Source organism: Diceros bicornis, chromosome 21 (genome assembly GCF_020826845.1).
Source record: "Diceros bicornis minor isolate mBicDic1 chromosome 21, mDicBic1.mat.cur, whole genome shotgun sequence".
Lineage (NCBI taxonomy): Eukaryota > Metazoa > Chordata > Mammalia > Perissodactyla > Rhinocerotidae > Diceros > Diceros bicornis.
In genome coordinates, this window is record NC_080760.1 from 29,459,911 (window position 1) to 29,480,369 (window position 20,459).

General features: G+C 33.2%; 1 protein-coding gene across 3 annotated transcripts in view; it reads right to left on the minus strand.

The window, feature by feature from the left end:
- CSMD3 (CUB and Sushi multiple domains 3) overlaps positions 1 to 20,459 on the minus strand; it is a 1,210,091-nt gene that overhangs the window by 170,492 nt on the left and 1,019,140 nt on the right. For 2 of the 3 annotated variants that reach the window (XM_058564812.1, XM_058564811.1), the window contains 3 exons: positions 11,856 to 11,969; positions 11,251 to 11,346; positions 9,454 to 9,657 (listed from right to left, as the gene is read on the minus strand). In XM_058564812.1, coding sequence (XP_058420795.1) covers positions 9,454 to 9,657; positions 11,251 to 11,346; positions 11,856 to 11,969 — 414 coding nt within the window. The remainder of the gene's footprint in view (positions 1 to 9,453; positions 9,658 to 11,250; positions 11,347 to 11,855; positions 11,970 to 20,459) is intronic. The other variant, XM_058564813.1, reaches the window with a different exon arrangement.

Below are 20,459 nucleotides of genomic sequence, written 5' to 3' on the forward strand. Positions count from 1 at the left end.
CACTCCGTCTTCACGTCACCAGCCTACCTCACTCTCATTTTTTTTCTAGGTTGCTACATTAATCACATCAACAGACCTCCGGCTATGGCTGGTACACTTTCCATGTAACGTAGTCTCCACATTACTGTTAAAACTATCTTTTTAAAATTAAAGTTTGACCATGTTACCTCACTGCTGAAAGTCCTTCAAAAATCTCCCCTTTGCCTTTATTCTGCAGATAAATATAGTTAATTGTGTTAGTCTCTAAAAACATCTCCAGGCTTATATGCACCCATAATTTCCTAATACTTCATCATCCCAATCCCCTATCCCAGTCCAGCCTACTAAACTATATACTCTCTTAATGCTGTGACTTGGTACGACCTACTCTCACCTAGCTAACACCTACCATCCATGGACATTCAATCTACCTCTTTAACTCTTTAGCTATCTCTTTAACTCTTTGCTGACTCCATTGTGTGTTAAGTGACCCATAGTTTCCCATAGCACCATGTGCTTTCCTGTACAGCTCTATCCTCGTATAGCTCACACTGTTTTCATTTTTTTTTAATTGAAGTATAATTGACATACAATATTATATTAGTTTCAGGTGTACATCATAGTAATTTGATATTTTTATACATTATGAAATGATCATCATGATAAGTCTAGTTACCATATGTCACCATACAAAGTAATTACAATATTATTGACCATATTCTCTATGCTGTATACTACATCCCCATGACATTTATTTTATAACTACAAGTTTGTACCTCTTAATCTCCTTCACTTATTTCACCCACCTCCAACCCCCTGCCCTCTGGCAATCACCAATTTGTTTTCCGTATCTATGAGTCTGTTTCTGTTTTGCTTTGTTTGTTTTCTTTTTATATTTTCATTGCTTCCAACAGACTGAAGTCTGAGAAGATGAGGTAATCAACTTTTTTCTGGAACTCTGCTTGCTGTGGTGCCAAGATTCTAACTCTTTTACCCTTTGCATTCTAGGATTTCCTTCCATGCTGCTGCAATGACAAGCTATCCCCTCTTCCTCATTTCCATTCTCTCCTCCATCCATTCCATCAGGCTTTTGTCCACTCCACTCTATTGAAATGACTATGTCAAAGTCACCAGAATATTCTTGTTGTGATGTGATATTCAATTCTTAATTTGTATTTTATTCAGTCTATGAGTAATTATCTCCCACCTTGAGCCTTTCTTTCCTTGGCCATCAGGACACCACACTCTCCTGCCTTTCTTCAATACTACTGGTTACACTCACAATTTTTTTTTGTAGCTTATCCTCCTCTTTCTGATCTTTTAAATGTTGTAACACTTTATGACTTGATCCTAGGCCATCGTCTCTTCTCTTCCTAACCACCACCCCTCAGTGATGGCATCAATTTTCATGCTATCTACATACTATGACTACTCAATGTTTATCTCTAGTTTATCTCTAGCCATGACTTCTGTCCAGAGTTTTGCAATAAAATGTCTCATAAGTATCTCAAAATTAACATGTCCAAAACAATTATTTTGAAATTCTCCCCCACGCTATTCCCTTTCTCAACAAATGTCACCACCATTCACCCAGGTCTTAGGCCAAAAATCTAGGACTCACCCCAATTTCTCTGTCTTACATTGGAGCTCACATTTACATCTACATTCAGTCTATCAGTAAACTTCATCAGCTCTATCTTAACACTATATCCCGAAGCTAACCAATTCTCATCATTGATCATGACCTTCCTGTCTAAATCACCATTACCTTTCCTTCCCATCATTGCAATAGGCTTCTACTCATTCTTACTGCTTCTACTCCACCCCTCCTTACACTTGCCACAGTGATTTTTCAGAAACTAAGATCATATCACTCACTAGCTCAATGAATTCCCACACTACTAAGAGAAGATTCAAACTCTCCACAGCCTTTTAGGCTCCATATGACTTGGCCTCTGCTCTGCCTCTCCAAAGTCTTCTCCTATCGCTCTAGCCGACACTGACTGTGTTCCAGACACCTGGTATTCTTGCTGTAGCTTGGACATGTCAAATCTCTCTCCCCCTCACAGTCTATCCACTTGCTCGCCTCCCAAACTTTGATATAACCCCCTCAATTCATTTCATTTGGGTATAAAACAGCAGCATGCCCTGGATGTCTTCCTCTAGCCTTCAGCCTCTGCTTTACTTTTCCCCATAGCATTTACCACTATCTGAAAGATGAGAATATATTTAGTGATGTGTTCTATCTCCCTCCAGTAAAATGTAAACTCCACAAGAGCAATGATCTTATCTTCTTATTCAAAGCTATGTTGTCAGTGCCCAGAATAGTGCCTGACACTTAGTAAGCACTCAGTAAATGCTTATTGAATAAATTGTTGAATGACTGATTGTATATCTGTGTATATCTTGTGGTTACAAGTTACCTCTTTACCTCTTTATTCCTGCATCATTCCTTTCTCTTAGTATTTTCCTAAACAAGCCGTATTTGTTTAATTCTACTTCAATCACTCTTATTTTTTTTCAACAAAATATACTATAAAAGTATTCCCAGACATGCATTACCACATATATAATGTTTTACAGAGTTTCACTTCCCATATAAATTATTTAACCTAACATTTGTTTCCTATTTTAAAAAGGATATATTATAAATTTCCCTTCTAATCAGTATTACACAATGTAACATATGGATTAAGAGAACAGCTTTAAGAATCAAGTGCCTGAGTTCAAATCCTAATTCTGCTTTGGTCTCTAAACCATAGATGTTTTACTATCTATAAAAGAGAAATAATAATCTTATCTACCTCCTGGTGTTGGTGTCAATGTTAAATGAGATAATGCTTAATAGTGCTTCATACAAATGCTAATAAATGCTCTTCATTATTATATTTAATAACTTTTTCATGGATGAATGGATGGATGAATAGATGAATCAATGAATGAGAGTTCAGATCCTGTATATATTTCTTCATCTATTTCTTCCCCACTCTAAGAAAAGATGACACAGGCAGGCATTGCTTTGGAGCCAATACAAGCAAAAGCATTTCTTTCTGAGTCTCTAAAGGACTTGGAGAAAACAAACCCAGACAGGGGTAATGGGATAAGCAGTAATTAAAGACTTTTTGCCTAAGGGGAATAAGAGGCAGGTTCAGGGGCTTTTCAAAGGAGACCACCCACTGACAAAAGTACTTATGCCTAAGGCTATACATTGTCAGAGCTATTAATAGCTGCAGGGGGTTATTTGAATCACAGAGTCTGAGAGGGAGAAGAGCTTGGGGTTTTACGAGATGAAAATTTTAAGAAATTGTGAAGTGTAACAAGGCCAAATTTGGAAGATGAAAACTCAGTCTTCAGCATAATTTTGTTTTACATTTATTCCAAGTCCAATGTTTTTATCAAAATATTATTGTAGTTTACTGTAATTTACCTAAGAATGGGTTGATACAACAGATTTGAACAAGATTATTAAATATTATTTACGTCCTGGTTATTTAAATTTTTGGATCCCCTAACTTGATATTTGATCATTTTAACTATGAGCACCTAAAAGCACAACTCACATATCATGTCTAATGGGGCTACTTTCCAGTGAACAATTTAATTTCAGCATGTCAGTTTTTGCAAAATTACTGAACATTTTATTGTGTTTTACTACTACAGAAAATAAATGAAAGTGTTGACAGCAGTAAACAATACAATTGAGATAGAAATCATTAAGAAGGTAGAAAGCTGTCTTCTTTTGGTTTCAATTGGATGCTCACTTGGCTTAAGCTGTTAACTGAGCATTCACTGCAGGGTGAAGGCAGAGAAAATAAAATCATTATGTGTAAAATCCTGTAAATAGATTGTCAAAGATTATAACTAAACAGTAAAGTATAAATAATTTATTCTCTCTCAGAATAAAATTACCCATTTAATATGTAAATCTATTGTTTGTGTTTTACCTATGTATCTTTCCTACAGATTCTCAGAGAAGTCTGAAACTTGAGATGACTTGTAAAGGCGCAAGCAAACAAAGGAAGCAAGAGCATCACCATGTGGTTAAAGACTGAAATTGAAAACGCATGGGTCCTGGACTTGGGAATTGGGCCAAGGTGTTCGACTTCTACAAAAATTCAGGAAATTATCACAGTTATTTGCTAAAATCCATTCGCTTAACCAATTTTTACTGAGTACGAATTATGTGCCAGGTCCTCTTTTGGTTGAGCATAAAAACAAACAGGGAAGAGGAGGGCAAAAAGAATAAGAAATTAAAAAAAAAAACTATATATAATATGGTGGGTGGTTGCTTAAAAGAAAAGCAGGGTAAGGGTGTAGAGAACCAATACAGGATCGGTGGCAGAAAATTATTTTATATAGGATGCCAAAGAAGATAATCAAGTGGAGACTTGAATGAAGCGATACAGTAAGTCCAAAAGATATCTCAGGGATGCGTAATCCAAACAGAAGGAATAGAAAGTTCAAAGGCCTTGAGGCAGTTAACATTTTATCCAGGTAACAGATACTGGAAATGAGCACAAATTGAAGATAATGCTTTGATATCAACCTGAGATAACTCTGCATTTGACTCTCATATTTGAGTTTTTAAGACATCAAGCCTTTTCTTTTTTTGAATATTTTAAAACACAATCATTTTTATTCAGAACATTTTGAAGCTAAAAATATTTGTAGTTAAAAATAGAAATGCAACTTATATTTTCATTTATGTAAAGATTAGCAGTAGGAGCAAATGGTAAAACCTAAACTGAGCTATCATCCGTGTCATTTAGAATCATCACCTTTCTCTTTCTTGTCTCACACAGATCCCATATGTCTTTCTGTTACATATTCAATTTTCTAGATTTATACCTGTTCTACAAGGTATACATTATTTTTTAAAAGGTATAAAGTAATATGTCCTTTTCTTTCTTGGCAGGAAAGAGAAGTCATCTGATACAATTTTCTGTCTCTAGTTATGTACTTTCAAACTAATGCAAAATAGAAGGTAGTCTGTTCTATCTTTAAGGACTCTTCATAGATGCAGTGACAAGTTTCTCAAAAAGCCCAGGGACCTACAGATAAATGGGTTTTGACAGAAAGATTGTAATGGTTCCTGGGTACCTCATCTTTCGCCCTTAAAGTAGAAAGTGAGGCTGAATCCATTCAGGCTGAGGACAGTACACTAGCATGTACTCTTGAAGCTGAATGTCAGCCATGGACAGGGCACAGTCTGAAAGTCTTTCACAGGCTTTAGTGGCCCATAGGAGCTCCTGTCCTCGCTAAGATAAATCCATTACCCAATGGCATGACCTTCCTTTATTTACATGGATTTCTATTTCTGATGGCAAAAACACTGGGAGTAACCAACTGACACATCTGACATATGAAAAAGCTTTGTAATAATCATGTAGAATAGAGGCTTTTGCTTTAACCAAAAATGGCTTATGTTTATAGTTCAGAGTTCTTATTCTCTACTCTCCATCTCATAAAATATTCTCTTTTTTTTCTCTCATTTCCCTTTTTCTCTTCCTAAAATGTTCTTTCATTTTTCTTTTTTTCACCTTTTTTTAATGTCAGCTCATTTCTCCTCTTTATCTCTTTCCTTTTTCTAACCTTGTCTCATCTTTATATCTTCATGGACAAAGGAAATTTCTTTGGATAACGTAACGTTTGAATTTTTCAGGGTCAGAAGAAAACGCAGAGTGCAAACCTTGGTTAAATACATTTTTTCAAGGCCAATTAGAATTGTAATAATCGTTTTAATTTTAACTTTACTTTTATTTTGTATCCTTGCAAACAATGAAAACAAACCAAATGAAGAATATATGTCTATTGTTTTAAGTCTCCCCTCTTTAACCCTTTGTTCTTAACGGACAATGCATCAATTGTCCATCAATGCATAAATTGATAGAAAGAAATTTCACAGTCCCCCTAAACAGCATATTCTAATAAATAATTGCTATTATTCTCAAGGAAATTGTCATTATACTTCCTAAAGCCTTTCTTAAAAATTTTAAGTGCAAAGAAAAATCTTGAATTCAAGAAACCCTAAATCAGAACTGAAAAGAATGACAGGAGATCATGTTTTTAGCCTTTTCCAAGATGCAAAAATCTTCTGTGGAAGATAATTTTTACATATAATAACTTCAAAGTGTTATTAAAACAACATATTAACAAAGGAAAATCAATAATATCAAACCCTTTCTCAGCTCTGCATGCAGGTTCTGTATTCTAGAAACAATTTTTAGAATTGAAGTTTTCTCCCCTGATTCTATGGTGGCGGATTTGGCAACAACAAAAGCAGCTTAATTTTTGAATATTTACTAGGTTCCAAGAACTATGCCAAGGGTTTAAATCATTTAATAGCCACAATAAACCTGTGAAGATGTTCTCTTATTTTCCTGTTTTATTGATATGGGAATTGAGAATCAGAGATTATGCAAATTTTCTAGGATCATGTAGTAACTCACCACAATTTAGTGTTAAGATCAAAGCCCAAGACTATTACCCAAGACTCAACTAACCCTTATGCTGAAAACCTACTACAATTCCCAGCTATGAAGAGTTTATTCAGTTTTACATGATTCTTTATAACTTTTCCCCATTAATTAGGACAGTAACATGACAAATATACAAACAAAACCTTTAAGGAGTAATTCATAGATTTACACATCCAGTGTTTTGCATACGTAGGTTCTTGGGACACTCTAGAGGAATAGATGGATTTTTTCAATGATATTTAAAGATTAACGGGCTCGTTTATGAGTTTCCATATGTCATCATATCACTGTATTTTTATAATAGATGATTATCTTGAAGGAATTTTCATCATACATATGAAACTAAATGAAGACAACTACTTATCTAGTTACCCTCTATTATGTGCCATTGACATTTTCTATCAAGATCTACATAAATAAAGTGACACAGAAATTACATAAATAATTACTGGGAAAAGTAAGGCAGAAATAATGAATAATGCCTAATATTCATAGAGAAATATTTAAAAATCCATTGTGAAGCTGGAGAGATTTATTATTAACATGTGTCTGTCTTCAATCATTAAGCTGATGTAAAGCAATGTAATTTCCGATTTATGCATATTGCATGGCTAATTCTGGCACAGCCATAGAGGAGCATTTCTCTCATCTCATGGTTCCTTTAGTTTGGATAATTTATTTACTATGATTTTCTAAGAGTATGAAGTCAACATATATTGTGGCTTAGAAGGAGGAACATTATCTGCTTCCTCTTTACAAGAATACAAAAGCATGTAAAGGGGAAGATCTGTTTGTTCTATTAACCCTAGCTCTAGGCTAGGCACAAAATAGGAGGAACATCAAGTCCAAATGATTTACTCTCTTTTACTTGTTGATTGCCAAAAATGTATTTTAATAGGGTAAGAAATTCCCCCTTATAAATAAGATGTAGAAATCGAATTAGGACAGAATTAGCCTATAAGTCAAAACAGAAAGAGAAGCAGTCCTCCATCATTTAGGTTGACATTTGGAGTCAGAAAACTTAGTTTCAAATCCTGCCCCAACTCTACCCCTTACTATGTTATGTCACTTTAAAAAGAACTGTTTCACCTCTCTAAGACTCAATTTATTCATCTGTAAATTCTGAGAGTAACTTCTCCATAGGTTTGCTGGGAGAATTAAAATAAATATATATTTTAAATTACTGAGCATGGAACCTGCCAAATAGAAAGCATTAAGTAAATGGTAATCATATCAGAAATTGGGGTTATTTAGCTGAAAGATGAGAATGCTGAAGAGTCATTTACAGTCTTCCAGTGTTTTAAATTATCTATTGTAGGTGGTTTTCAACAAATAAAAGAATAGTCCCCATTCTATTTTTTGTAGTGGGCAGAATTAAAATATTGGTTGTAACAGAAATGCTCCGTGAAATATGCTAGATATATCTGTTTTGGGTTGTGGAGGTACAATGTTCGTAGAGAGAGCGTGTAACCATCTATCCTTCCTTTTTTTTTTTTTAATCATTCTTGGTTCATGCCATTTTCCCAGCACAATAATTAATAATGCCCTGATTTGAACGGTAAAAGATATTTTACCTAGTTAGAGCAGATTTGTCCTATACAAATTACATATTCTATGAATGCATAGCAACAGACTTTATCTTGACTCTTTCCTCAGTAGAAATGAGTATACTTTCCATATGGTTTCACAATTTAAAAATATATTTTATTTTAATGAACCATAAGCTAAAATTATGTTAAATATGTGTTAAAATACACTAAAAGGTGTTTTTAAAAGTTAAAAATAAAAACTATTGATACATGTAATTTCTTTTCATGTATAGGTATGGCAAAATGAGTCATTAAAAATAAATTTTATATATTATAAGTGTATATGTTATATGTGTGCATATACACACTCATGTCTTCTCTATCAAAAAATTGAGAATTGAGATTATTAAAATAAAAACAAAATTTTGCTTATCTTTTATTTTAAGAAAACTTTCCTCTTATTTTCCAAATCACATACCAATAAAACTTTAAGGAAAAAACCTCAACTCGTTAGAACTATTTCTTGACCGGAGATTAAGTTTTACTATCCTTTTTTTAATTTAATACTATGAAATTAAAAAAAATTAATTTCCAGTTAGGCTCTTGGGACAGAGAAGAAAGCAACTTCCCAAGCTTCTACATTTTCTTCATCTGTGGAACTCTATAAGAACCAAAAGTCATTGTAATGATCCTGGAATAATAGAAGATTTTAAACTTTTTTTGTGTGTGTGGTTTAGAGAATATTTTAATCTGTTTCGTATAATTTAGCAGGGCTAGGGGCCCATAACTTTAGAAAGTATATTTTCTATTTATCAATTAAAATTAGATGTAGGATTGCAAAAATAAAGGTTGGAATAATGAGATTTCTGCCTAACCCTATGCATTCTACTAATTCAAAGCATTACCATTTATACTTGTAAAAGACTGGGAAAATCTCTGATTTTATATTTTTTATACATATCTATAACTAGTAGAGAAAAGAAAAAACAGCTTTATCTACTAATGCATATTCTCTAATTTTTTTGAAGCCAAAGTAAAATACGTTCAAAAAAATCAGAGTCTGTGATCCTTAAAACATATGTAAACTCTTTACATACTGGCATAGAAATCTTTGTATAAACTTTTAAAAATAAAAAATGATATTTATTTCAATAATTAGTAGCATTAAATTTCTCTGTTATTGGAAATATGTAAGTATATTTTCAGCCATATAAATCAATAAATGAGAAAACAGCTAATGAGAATGCAGCTAATTCCACACAAAATATTCCTCATTGATTGCATCACGCCTCAATTGCATCAAATATACACTCTAATTTGCATATTTAGGTATATCATAACGAATAAAGTATTTAAAAGTTAATGCATAACTATTAGATCTAAAATAGAAATATTGAAAGATGTAAGACAACTGATTTTCATATAAAATACGTACAATCACAAAGCATACAAATTGACGCACTCACCAATACAGGTAGGTAAGGAATCATTCCATTGGGCCAAAGAATTGGGCACTGTATCACACCTAATTGCTATGGATCCGTAGAGAACATATCCTGGATTACACTCAAAAAGAACCAATGAACCGACTGCAAATTCGTTGCCAATTCTTCTTCCAAATCTTGGTTCAGGCACAGAACTGCATTGTGTGGAACTTGTTCTAGGAACAGCTGCGTACAAATAATTATTGATTTTAATTTCATATCTGGCAGAGAAATATTTCAAACTATTTAAACAAATTTCAAAGAAATCTCAATTTTTTATCAGAACTTGAATTAACAATTTAAATATATTTCTAAAAGTTTTAAGATTCATACAGAATAAAATACAATTTAAAATAAATACTGCTATTGTCATCAAGATTTTTTATTCAAAAAACATTTTACTTTTGATCCTTTAAACAACATCAACTAAGTTTTTTCTCTATTTTTTGTTTTACCAAACTCTTCATTAATATAACAAAGTAGTCTGAGTTAGATATTTCAATTTATAGGATGATAACTGAAAAATATATTTTTTTCTTTTTAAATTGGGATACCAAGTTCAAAAAATATGTGTCAGGTTACATGAGGTAATGTTAACAATTTTTTTGTCAGTAGTTGGTCCTTAAAAACATAAATTTGAAAAAACAAATATAATACTTTATTAATTTCATAGCATATTCACAGACTTAGTTGTTCAGAACATGTTTATTTTGATGAAGACAATATCTACGTTCAGGCTAAGTAGAATAGAAGTCAGACAGATTAACAACAATAGAAGTTTTTGTTTTAATAATGGTACAATATCAAATTTGAAATTGCTTTTATGTTTTATAGGTATGTCTTTCAATTGTGACTTTTTTTCGGTTTAGTAAAATAGAATGATAACAGGATGTTTTTTCTTTTTAAAACACATACAGATGGCATTAAAGAGGTTGACAACAGCCCAAAAAATGATATGATGAATTTCAAATAGACTGATTCCTCTTATGTGACTTGAGTAAAACAACTCAATTTGTAATAGTGCCTTTTTAAATTCATAATGCCACATGTTGTTTACAGAGGGAATACTATTAAAACTGAGACAATATAATATTATAGCCAATATTATAAATGGGATTAGAGGGTTTAATAAGAATATCAAATCACAGATGTTTAAAAGTTTCTTAGGAATAAAGTTCAAGATACATTTGGGAACAACTACTACATGCTCATAGATAATTAAAACAAAATATTTCAAATGATAGCTCTTAATTTAGTTTAATGATAATGTGGAAGGATGTCTATAAAAGGTGAGAAAAGACTGTGTAAACTGACTTTCAATTACACAAAAATATTTAGTAGCCATGAAGAAAGTTTGAATTCTGAGAGAATGAGAAACTAAAATTTTAGAATGGAGAAATGATTTCCTTGGCATGTCTAGTATATCAGCACAAAATGTTGTACATTTTTAATTTAGAGTGCTAGAGTACGAGGAAAACAATACGTAGAGAGTGAAGAATTGTCAGAAAAAAATAGATGTGCTGAAAACAATATGTTGGAAGGAAGGAAAATCATACAATTAACTTGATGATGATGGAAGCAATAGGTCTTTTTTGACTTTGGTCAAAATAACAGTGCTCTAGTGATGGAGGAGGGGACAGGGCAAAACTGTCAAAAAAACCCCACACAACTTTTATCTCTCCTATGTGGTTAATAGGATCTCATCATTCAATAACTCTGAACAAAGCATGGAAACTAATATCATTCCTTAGTGTGTTTCTAGGCTACAGGGTCACTTACCTTGATAAACAAAGTGAAATCCCTTAGCTGTTATTGGTCCAACTGAAGTAAATCGAATTGTGATCTGATTACCTGAACTCAGTGGAAGTGATTCTCCTACTCAACAAAACAAACACTAAGATATCATAAATAATTTCATTCAGTGAACCTAACAAATTATATTAATTTACACTGTCATTTGAAAATGTCAATCTATGTTCTACCAAGTTACTTTAATATACCCTACCACTGACAACATATTTTCTTTGGGTTCAACTTCAATTGCAACACTTTTACCGGTAGGCTTTAATTACATCTTGATACAAATTGCCTCATTCTTTAAAGTATCCTTAAATATTTTATATTACATTAAACACCACAGACTAACTGACTAAATATTATATTTACTTGATTACAATCCCAGAAAATAGTTGGTTATATTTTTCTCAAGAGTTTGAGTTACTATTAATTGAGCTTCTATTCTTTTTTTTTTAAAATAGAGTGATTCTATTTTCAGTTTACTTTATTTTTAATATGGATGACATCAATCTCAACTGTCACTACAATACCAATCAAAGTCAGTCTTTAATCAATAACTGATGCACGGCAGTTCTATTAAAGGATACCTGAATGGGATCCTGAGAGGGAAGATAACAGAGAAGATTGCTGAGTTGGCCCATCATACACCTCAACAACATCGTGGAGTGATGTCTGGAAAAATACAAACTGGCCAAACACCACTGATCAACAGGAACCAGGAGAAGCAAACAAATCACCAACCATCCAAAAACGAAAACAAAAAACAAAAGAAAAATAGAAAGAGGAGGAGAGAGAGAACAAAGTATTACAATATAATAGTCATCTTTTTTTCTACCTTTAAAAGAGGATAGGTGCCAATTGGTTGATATGCCTGACACGTGTATTTCAGGTCATAAAGGTAATGGCCATGGCCTAAAAGCAATAAAATTTTAAGAAGACTATTTTTAAAAATTTAATTAAATGAGTATAACATTTAATTTAGATCAGTAATCATAAGGTTGGTGATTAATACTTTATAATAACTCCATTTTGATTTTCCCATTGGTTGTTTGATTCTTTTCACTTTGTGACTCTCTTCTCTTTTTCTAATTTTTTTCTCCTCGTTTATATGAGATAGACAAACTTTTAAATTAGGGGATTTTTTTTTAAGATTGCTTTTAAAATGCTACTCCATTATGAATAATAGTATCACTGGAAAAATATCAGCAAGATATTTTCCAGGTATAGTGTTTAATTCACATTCTAAGTTAAAAAAGATTCCTAAATATTAATTGTTAATTTCCTGCCAAAATAAAGAAATATTATTTATGATTCCTCAGCAATTGAGATGTTATAAAACTTTACAAAATGATCATTTTTTCATGGTAAGTACAGATCTGAAGTAACTTACCAAGAAGGCTTTTAAACATCTCTTTTTTACTTCATTTTGTACTTTTTCTTTAATTAAACACTAACTTTAGATGCAGAAACTATCCAAACTGTAACCTAAAAGAAAGATCCTGTTCCAGATTTGAAATCAGCTTGTGTTTTGTATTTTATAAAAATGAAATGGATAATAAGAATTATCCTTAAAACATTTTATGGAATAGAATAATTGTGGGGTTTAAAAGAGTACGATTTTTTTTCAGTTTAATAATGTAAAAGCAAGGTAACTTCTATGAATTCAAAATCACATTACTGTAATTAAACTATACATTGCATGAATGTGTGTGTATATATATATATTTTAATAGTTCCTCATATTTTACACCTTAAATCAAGGTTATGGTCATTATTTGGTGGCCCTATGAAGACAAGCTAGTGCATTGGAAACATGCTGAATTTTGCATATGAACACATACACATAATGTTATAAACAAAGCTACACTTATTTTTTTGGCCTGCTAAAATAAGCTGGTATCTCAGTCCAGTTCTTTGGGGCGTAAAAGAAAATAAACACAGATACAGGGTTGTTTCTTTGAACAATTCCTGAACATTGAAGTGCTAAATTTCACAAAAAATCCTCCTTAAAACATTTCCTAGAAGTCATGAAAACACATTGATGTTTCTACCAAATCAGAAACATGTAGTCAATTATTTTAAAGGTTTAGATGTCATCTGAAAAATTTCCGGTTCAGACTTTTTTAAAAGATTCATATTTTGGTCTACCAACTCCCAAACTATTTCATAAATACTCCAAAAAATATTAAGAAAGTTTTTGTTTTCTGTTTTTGCATTGTTTAGATTGGTGTTTGGATGATCTGTTTTCAATGCGTCTTTAAATGGTTCTATTATAATGTAAATGTTGCCACTGCCTTTCCAAGTGCCCCTATCAGTCTCCCAAAATCACATCAGTCTTGCCACAGGAACTTTGCTTAATCAAGTACACTGTGCAACAAGGTTCTTGACAGATAATTTATTTTTTCTCTATATCTTTTTGGAAAGTCATTAGGAAAAACATTAAAACTCAAGATCCTTTAACTAACTCTTTCTGCCTAAATGTCGCACCTATTCCAGTAGAAAACATGTCCAATTTCCAAGCAAACCACTACATTTACAAACAACATCTAAAGCAACCAAAATACACAGTCATCCAAGAGCTTTTTCTAAGGAAAAAAAAAAAAAAACTCCCTCTTTTTTCTTGTTTTTAGGCTTCTTGCTCTCAATTGTTAGTTCTCTACAGACAGACCAGCTTTGTGTCACCTGTAAATTGGGTATATCAAGATTATATCTTATAAGGATATAGCCATTAGCACCGTATATTTGTATCATATTAAGTAAAGAAAACTGAGGGTAGGCACTTTAAAGTGTTGTTAGTAACTTCTGCTTGTACTTTGTTGTAGTAATTCTGAGGTGAGGGTGGGGGGAATTGAGAAGGGAAGGGGGTTGGGGAGCGGAGTGTTCAATCTGGCCTTATTAAGCAATCAGTAAGCTAATTCTCTTCAACTGTGTCCTAACTTTGCATTAACAAGGTCAATGGAAATTTTAAATTAAAAATAACTTTTATTAGAAAAAAAGTTACTCAGAGGATACTGAATCATGACATCAAAGATAAAATTTTAACGTACATGTTTAATAAGTTTGTTGTAGCATGAAGAATCAAGAACACTTGCATAGTAATCTGATTTCCTACACATTATCAGGTTAACTATTGTCTCTTTAAATTGGTAAGTTATAATTCTGAACCAAATCGCCCCTTCTCAGCCAGAAATCTCAAGAATTAAATGGAAACCCTTGTGTTTGCTTCCCCATTCTGTCTGTAAATGTCTTAACTTACTTATTTTTCTTATGTTCAGACAGCAGTAGGTCTCCTGCTTTTAAAATGTTCTGAATGACCAATTGCACCCTTTGCATGGTTGAGACTAATGTAGGGAAAAATTGTGAATGATCTTAAGGTGGACCAAAAGACAACTGGAAGTTGTGTTTTGGTAAGCAAGATATTTTCCAGCACATTCTTCTGAGTCACCTAGGCTTATGGAGGCTGTGGATTATTAATATTATTATATATTATATATTGCAGTGGATTATTATCCAATGAACAGACCTGTTTTGCATCTATTTGTAAATTCATTTCAGTATTCCTTCTATCTATCCATCCATCTATCTATCTATCTATCTATCTATCTATCTATCTATCTATCTATCTATCTTATCCACCTACCTATCTGTCTATCTATCATCTTCAGTTATTTGAATTCTCTTTCGAACCAATGTAACATCCTTCATTAATTCATGAGTTAAATAAAATTTTTAATATATGCTTATTTTATATTTGTATGGGAGTCATGATCATGCTCTCTTTTTTCACAAAAACAAAAAAAAACACCTAACACTGATCTAGATTCTGATAACTCGACCTAATGGCTGGACACACTTTTATTTCTAGGACTACGATTAATCCCCAAAGTCTGATTGTGCTTTCTGGAATGATTAGAAAGCCTTCTATCTTCTTTTTCTTAGTTTCCAACAGATATACAGAATTCTCTGCATCTCAGCTCCAAGCTTCTTTCCCTTTCTCTGGAGATCTGCATCTAGATATCAAAAACACTTTGCTCTCAGGCTCTTAGAGCAGGCTGTAAACACTAAGCTGCTTCTTAAGTGAAATACCACTTTAAGTGAATTTTTTTTCCTTCTTCGAGCATAACAGATGTTAAAAATAATGTTTTTAACTCTTGTTAAAAATACGTTTTTATAATGCTATATGTATTACTGTAAGCTAGAAAAATGAAGAAAAGGGAAGCCTAGTAAGGTACAAAATACATATGTAAAATATCCCTACAAGTAAGCTTATGCAAATAATCTATTTTATGCCTGAAACTATTTCTGTCTCTTATTTTCCACATATTTTATCCTAGAATACAGCTTATTAATTCAACTAATATTTATTGATTCTATTCTTGATGTAACAGGAACTGAGCTAAATGCTGGGGTTAAAAAGATGACCAATACACCGAGGGTCCCTGCACTGAGACCCCATTAATTATATTTTTGGTCATTCAGGGCAACTTCCCTTTTTCTACCTATCAAAAGATGTTACACGGCCAATTAAATTAATTATAACCCAACGACAGGGCACTTTGGACACATTTTTCCATGCCAATCATAGCTGTGCTAATCATTTAATCCATTCTTCAAAGGAAGTCCTTCACCAACGTCTAATGGACAATATTTGGCGGGGATCCCAGGCTGCATTTTAAAGAAATCTATATTTAGATTTTTAAAAATCAGTTAAATAGTCTGCTTAAATCACTTAAATAGAGGAAACCTCCAATTTAGACCATACTAGTAGGATGTTTATCCCAACTTTAAAATTTGTCCTAGTTCATTTGCTCCCCATGAGCAAATAAATTCAGAATGAGGCAAGGCATAGTGTCTATCTAGTCTTCTTTGTAGATAAAGCAAAGTATTTGTCATCTAATTTTTATAGTAGAATATCCAACTGAGACACAGAGGCAGGGTTCCGTTTACTGAGAAGATTTGTATGGTATAAGTGTTCATTTAACTAGTTTCAAAGAATATATGTTTCCTCTTCTACACCAAACTCTGTCAAATCCTTTCTCCTTTGGTCACATTCATTTAACTCTTGAAACTTTGTCCATTCTACTTAATTTAGCCATCTCAAATGTAAGTCAATAAATGACAAGAGAGTGCCTGGGATGGCATAAAGAAATTCCTGAGCATTAGTATGACTTAACTGTTAGAATACTCAGTGCAGACCAACAGCCACTCTGAAAGTATCATTATGGAGAACAGGACAGTGGGTGTCCGGGGAGTGACATAATGCATAAAATGGTTTAGCGCCCAGAGGGGTGTGCATTTGTTTAGAATATGAATAAGTAGAACAAAGAAGTTAAAGTCTCCTTTTCCACCCTAACTCTACTCTGGATTATTACTGAAATGTTCCACCATTGCCTAAGCAAGTCTGAAACTTTTGGAATTTACATTTAATTCTCGTGCCATCAAAATAACTAGTTGCTACATTGTACAGAAGCTCGCTGATTTACCCATTCATTAACTTTAAATGAGGATAATAAAACAAACATGGTCATGATTACTGTTATTCAGTGATCAGAATTGAAATTACTGAATTAAAAATGAAAATTGAGTTTATGCAAATAAAGAAGGGTTTCAATTTTGTTTTTCTCTCAGAAGGGAATAATTCACAGAATCCCAATGGCAGGTTAGTGTGAGAAGGAAAAAACTCAAAATCAGACTGGGCTATGGCTAAGAGAACAGATCTAACCACTCTGTGGAAGGTGGTGAATAGTTGAAATCAGAATGTCTAAGAGGTCGTGGTAAATTCAGGTCTGATCCAAACTTGCTTTGATGTAAAATGGTTCAAATTTGGTGGAGGAAAACAGGGCAGTAGGACTCTGTGGGTAGTAGTAGTTCTAGTGGTCAGATGGGTGGTACCTTACTAATTATGGCGCCAAGTTAATAACATGACAAGGTTGCTTTTCCCCAGGAAAGAATGGATAAAGCAGCTTAAAGATTGTCAGCATCTGCAGCTGAGCAGATTTAGGATTAATGTTTTCAAATGACTAGTCTGTTGGTCTGAAATGCCCTACTATTATTTATTTGAGACAGCTGCCTACTGAAGAATTAAGGATTCAGATTCTGGAATCAGACTCTCCAGGATGAACCACACTGGAAAGTTATTTCACCTTTTCATGCCTTGATTTCCTCATCTGTAAAATAGGATAATGAAAGTACCTAAATTCATCACATTGATGTGAATATTACATAAATTGATACTTGTAAAACACTGAACAGTGCCTGAAACGGTAATAAATATTAGTTACTATTACTAATAACTCAGCTTTGTAAATATATATGCTACTAATTCAATGTGAAAATTTACTAATAGGCAATTTAATTGACCTTTTATGTTACATAGCACATCTTTTCCCATTCTCTGCTTTCCATACATGCATTTAGAACAAATGATAGAATTGATTGGGTTAGGAGAGAATTCCAACTATTTTAACCAAGGTTCATTTGTCTTATAATTTCAAAATGGCTATGCACTTCTCTAACTACTGGGTTTTGTATTGTATCCTTTTGAGTGGAATATGAAAATGTAATTAGCAGCTTTCCATATGAGTTAAGAAAAGGGGAGCAAGGTGAAAGAGCATTCTACTTTTATTTTGTTTACTTCCTTCACTTTAAGTCTACGTCCCTCTGTTGCAAAGGCATTGAAACTCCATCGCAAAAGAAATAGTTCCACATAGAAGGGAGTCTGGGCAGAAAAACGAATTCACGTTATAAATTCCTGTTAGATATCACCTTGATTCTCCATATGCCCGTTCCTCCTTTTGCAAGATCTACACCTTCCTTTGTATTCTAGAGTTCATTTTGATTTTATCAGGCATTCAGCTGGTTGGTTGCTCTTATAAAAATTTTTGAAGAAGTCACTCTTGTTTTGCTCAGCTTGCATTTTATTCACCAACAGAATACAGAAGAAAACACACATGTGCACCCACACTACTTACAGAACAAAAATAATGAAGACTCAAATCAAAAATGTGTTTGGAACTGTACTTGATAATGTGTGAAAGCATAAAAAATTACTGTTGGTGACATGGCTATCCAAAAGTTTGGCTAGCTTTATATGAATTTCACCTCATATTTTCATTTCATATGAATATTCCAAGACAATCTTGTGGAAATGTCCATGTGTGCAAAAGGGTTCCTTTTTATTTTATTTTTTTATTTTTATTTTTTTTAATTTTATTTATGCATTTATTTTTTCCCCCAAAGCCCCAGTAGATAGTTGTATGTCATAGCTGCACATCCTTCTAGTTGCTGTATGTGGGACGTGGCCTCAGCATGGCCGAAGAAGCGGTGCGTCGGTGCGCGCCCGGGATCCGGCCCGGGGCCACCAGCAGTGCAGCACATGCACTTAACGGCTAAGCCACGGGGCCGGCCCCTCAAAAGGGTTCCTTTTTAATTAGTAACATACACAGAACTCTCTGCTCTCTATACCCTTTGACTGTAAAACCACTTTTTATGTAAATAGCTCCAAGGTTGCATTTTGAGATCATCACACCACATGGATACCTCCTGGTTTTAAAGCCTTTCTCATTTAAAGATGACTGCAGGGGTGGGCCTGGTGGCGCAAGCAGTTAAGCGCTCGCACTTCACTTCGTTGGCCCGGGGTTCGCCAGTTCGGATCCCAGGCGCACACCGACGCACCACTTGTCAGGCCATGCTGTGGCAGTGTCCCATATAAAGTAGAGCAAGACGGGCACAGACGTTAGCCCAGGGCCAGTCTTCCTCAGCAAAAAGAGGAGGATTGGCAGATGTTAGCTCAGGGCTGACCTCACAAAAAAAAAAAATAAATAAATAAATAAAATAAAGATGACTACAAGGTATCCAATTAAAACTTCAATTTTATGAAAAATATATATTAATAAAAGTTAAATATTATGAGCATTTACTCTCAAAAACACCAAGGCAGAACTTTTAAAATCAGTCCCATATCAAATCAGTGTGCTACTTATTTTTAAAACGTCATCTGTCACTGGAAAAGTTTGGGTAGAAATTGCATTAATTGATATAATAAGTCAGTTTCATCAGTATTTTGGAAACTTTTATATTTTCTACATATCATATTCCAGATACTCACGGTTATTATCATAGTACAATAGCAGTAAACTATTAACTCACAATGAGGTGCTTTATACTAATACAGCATTTTAGTTAAGGTGAGTCATGCGAATCATATACTAATTATCTGGGGAGCTATTAAAATCTCCACACAAAAGCTTGGTTCCACTATAGACGCTGAGGCCAATCCTGCCCTAGAGCAAATAATCTAGAAGTGCTAGGTTAGCAGCTCACAGAGTACAGTGAGATCTTTCCGACTCTAAAAATAAATATACCAAAACTTTAATATTGTTATTTTATAATAATTAGGAAATAAAAGATATTACTTAAAAAAAATTCATGGCTCTGACCATGACACTCCATTATCCAGTAACTTAGTAGCTCCAGAATTCTAGTCCTGCTCTGAACTCATAACAGTAAACAGAATCCTAATTTATTTTCCTCTTAGCAATTTCTTGTGTGATATTTCTGTCAGTCCATAAACTAAATTTACTAACTAAATCCATAATAATTACTTTTAGGCTTCTCTAAAGCTGGCTTTCTGTCTATGCTGTGACCATTTGCTTACCACGAAAATTTCAAAACCGCCTATTTGACATATTTTAAACATACAGGCATTGTAAAAAACCCTCTTATAGCAAATACAGTTCAATTTTCTTTAATTATTCCCGGAGCAAATGTCTATTCAACTGCAAGCCAGCAGCTTATCTGCAATTTGGCAGTTGTAACATTTCCCAACAGCTGAAAATTAATTTGGTGTTTAAAAAGCAATGAAATCAAGAAAAACACAATAAGCAATTACATTGCATGTTTAAAAGAATTAAAACAGGAAAGCAAAATTAAAAGTTTAAAGTGTTAGAATATTTTATTAACACTTTTATTTTTAACTCAATTTCAATTTGGATGAATGTTTTTCTTTAATCATCTCTTAAGATTTTTTTTCCTACACATTTGGCAGAATATGTCTGCCAAATCCCAAGTAGGCCAGACAGATTTAGGTCAGGAAAATATTCTCACATGGACTACAACATAAACTCGTGGGATTTTTTTTTTATTACGGAAAGTTCTAAATATATACAAAGTAGAGAGAATAGTAAAACACT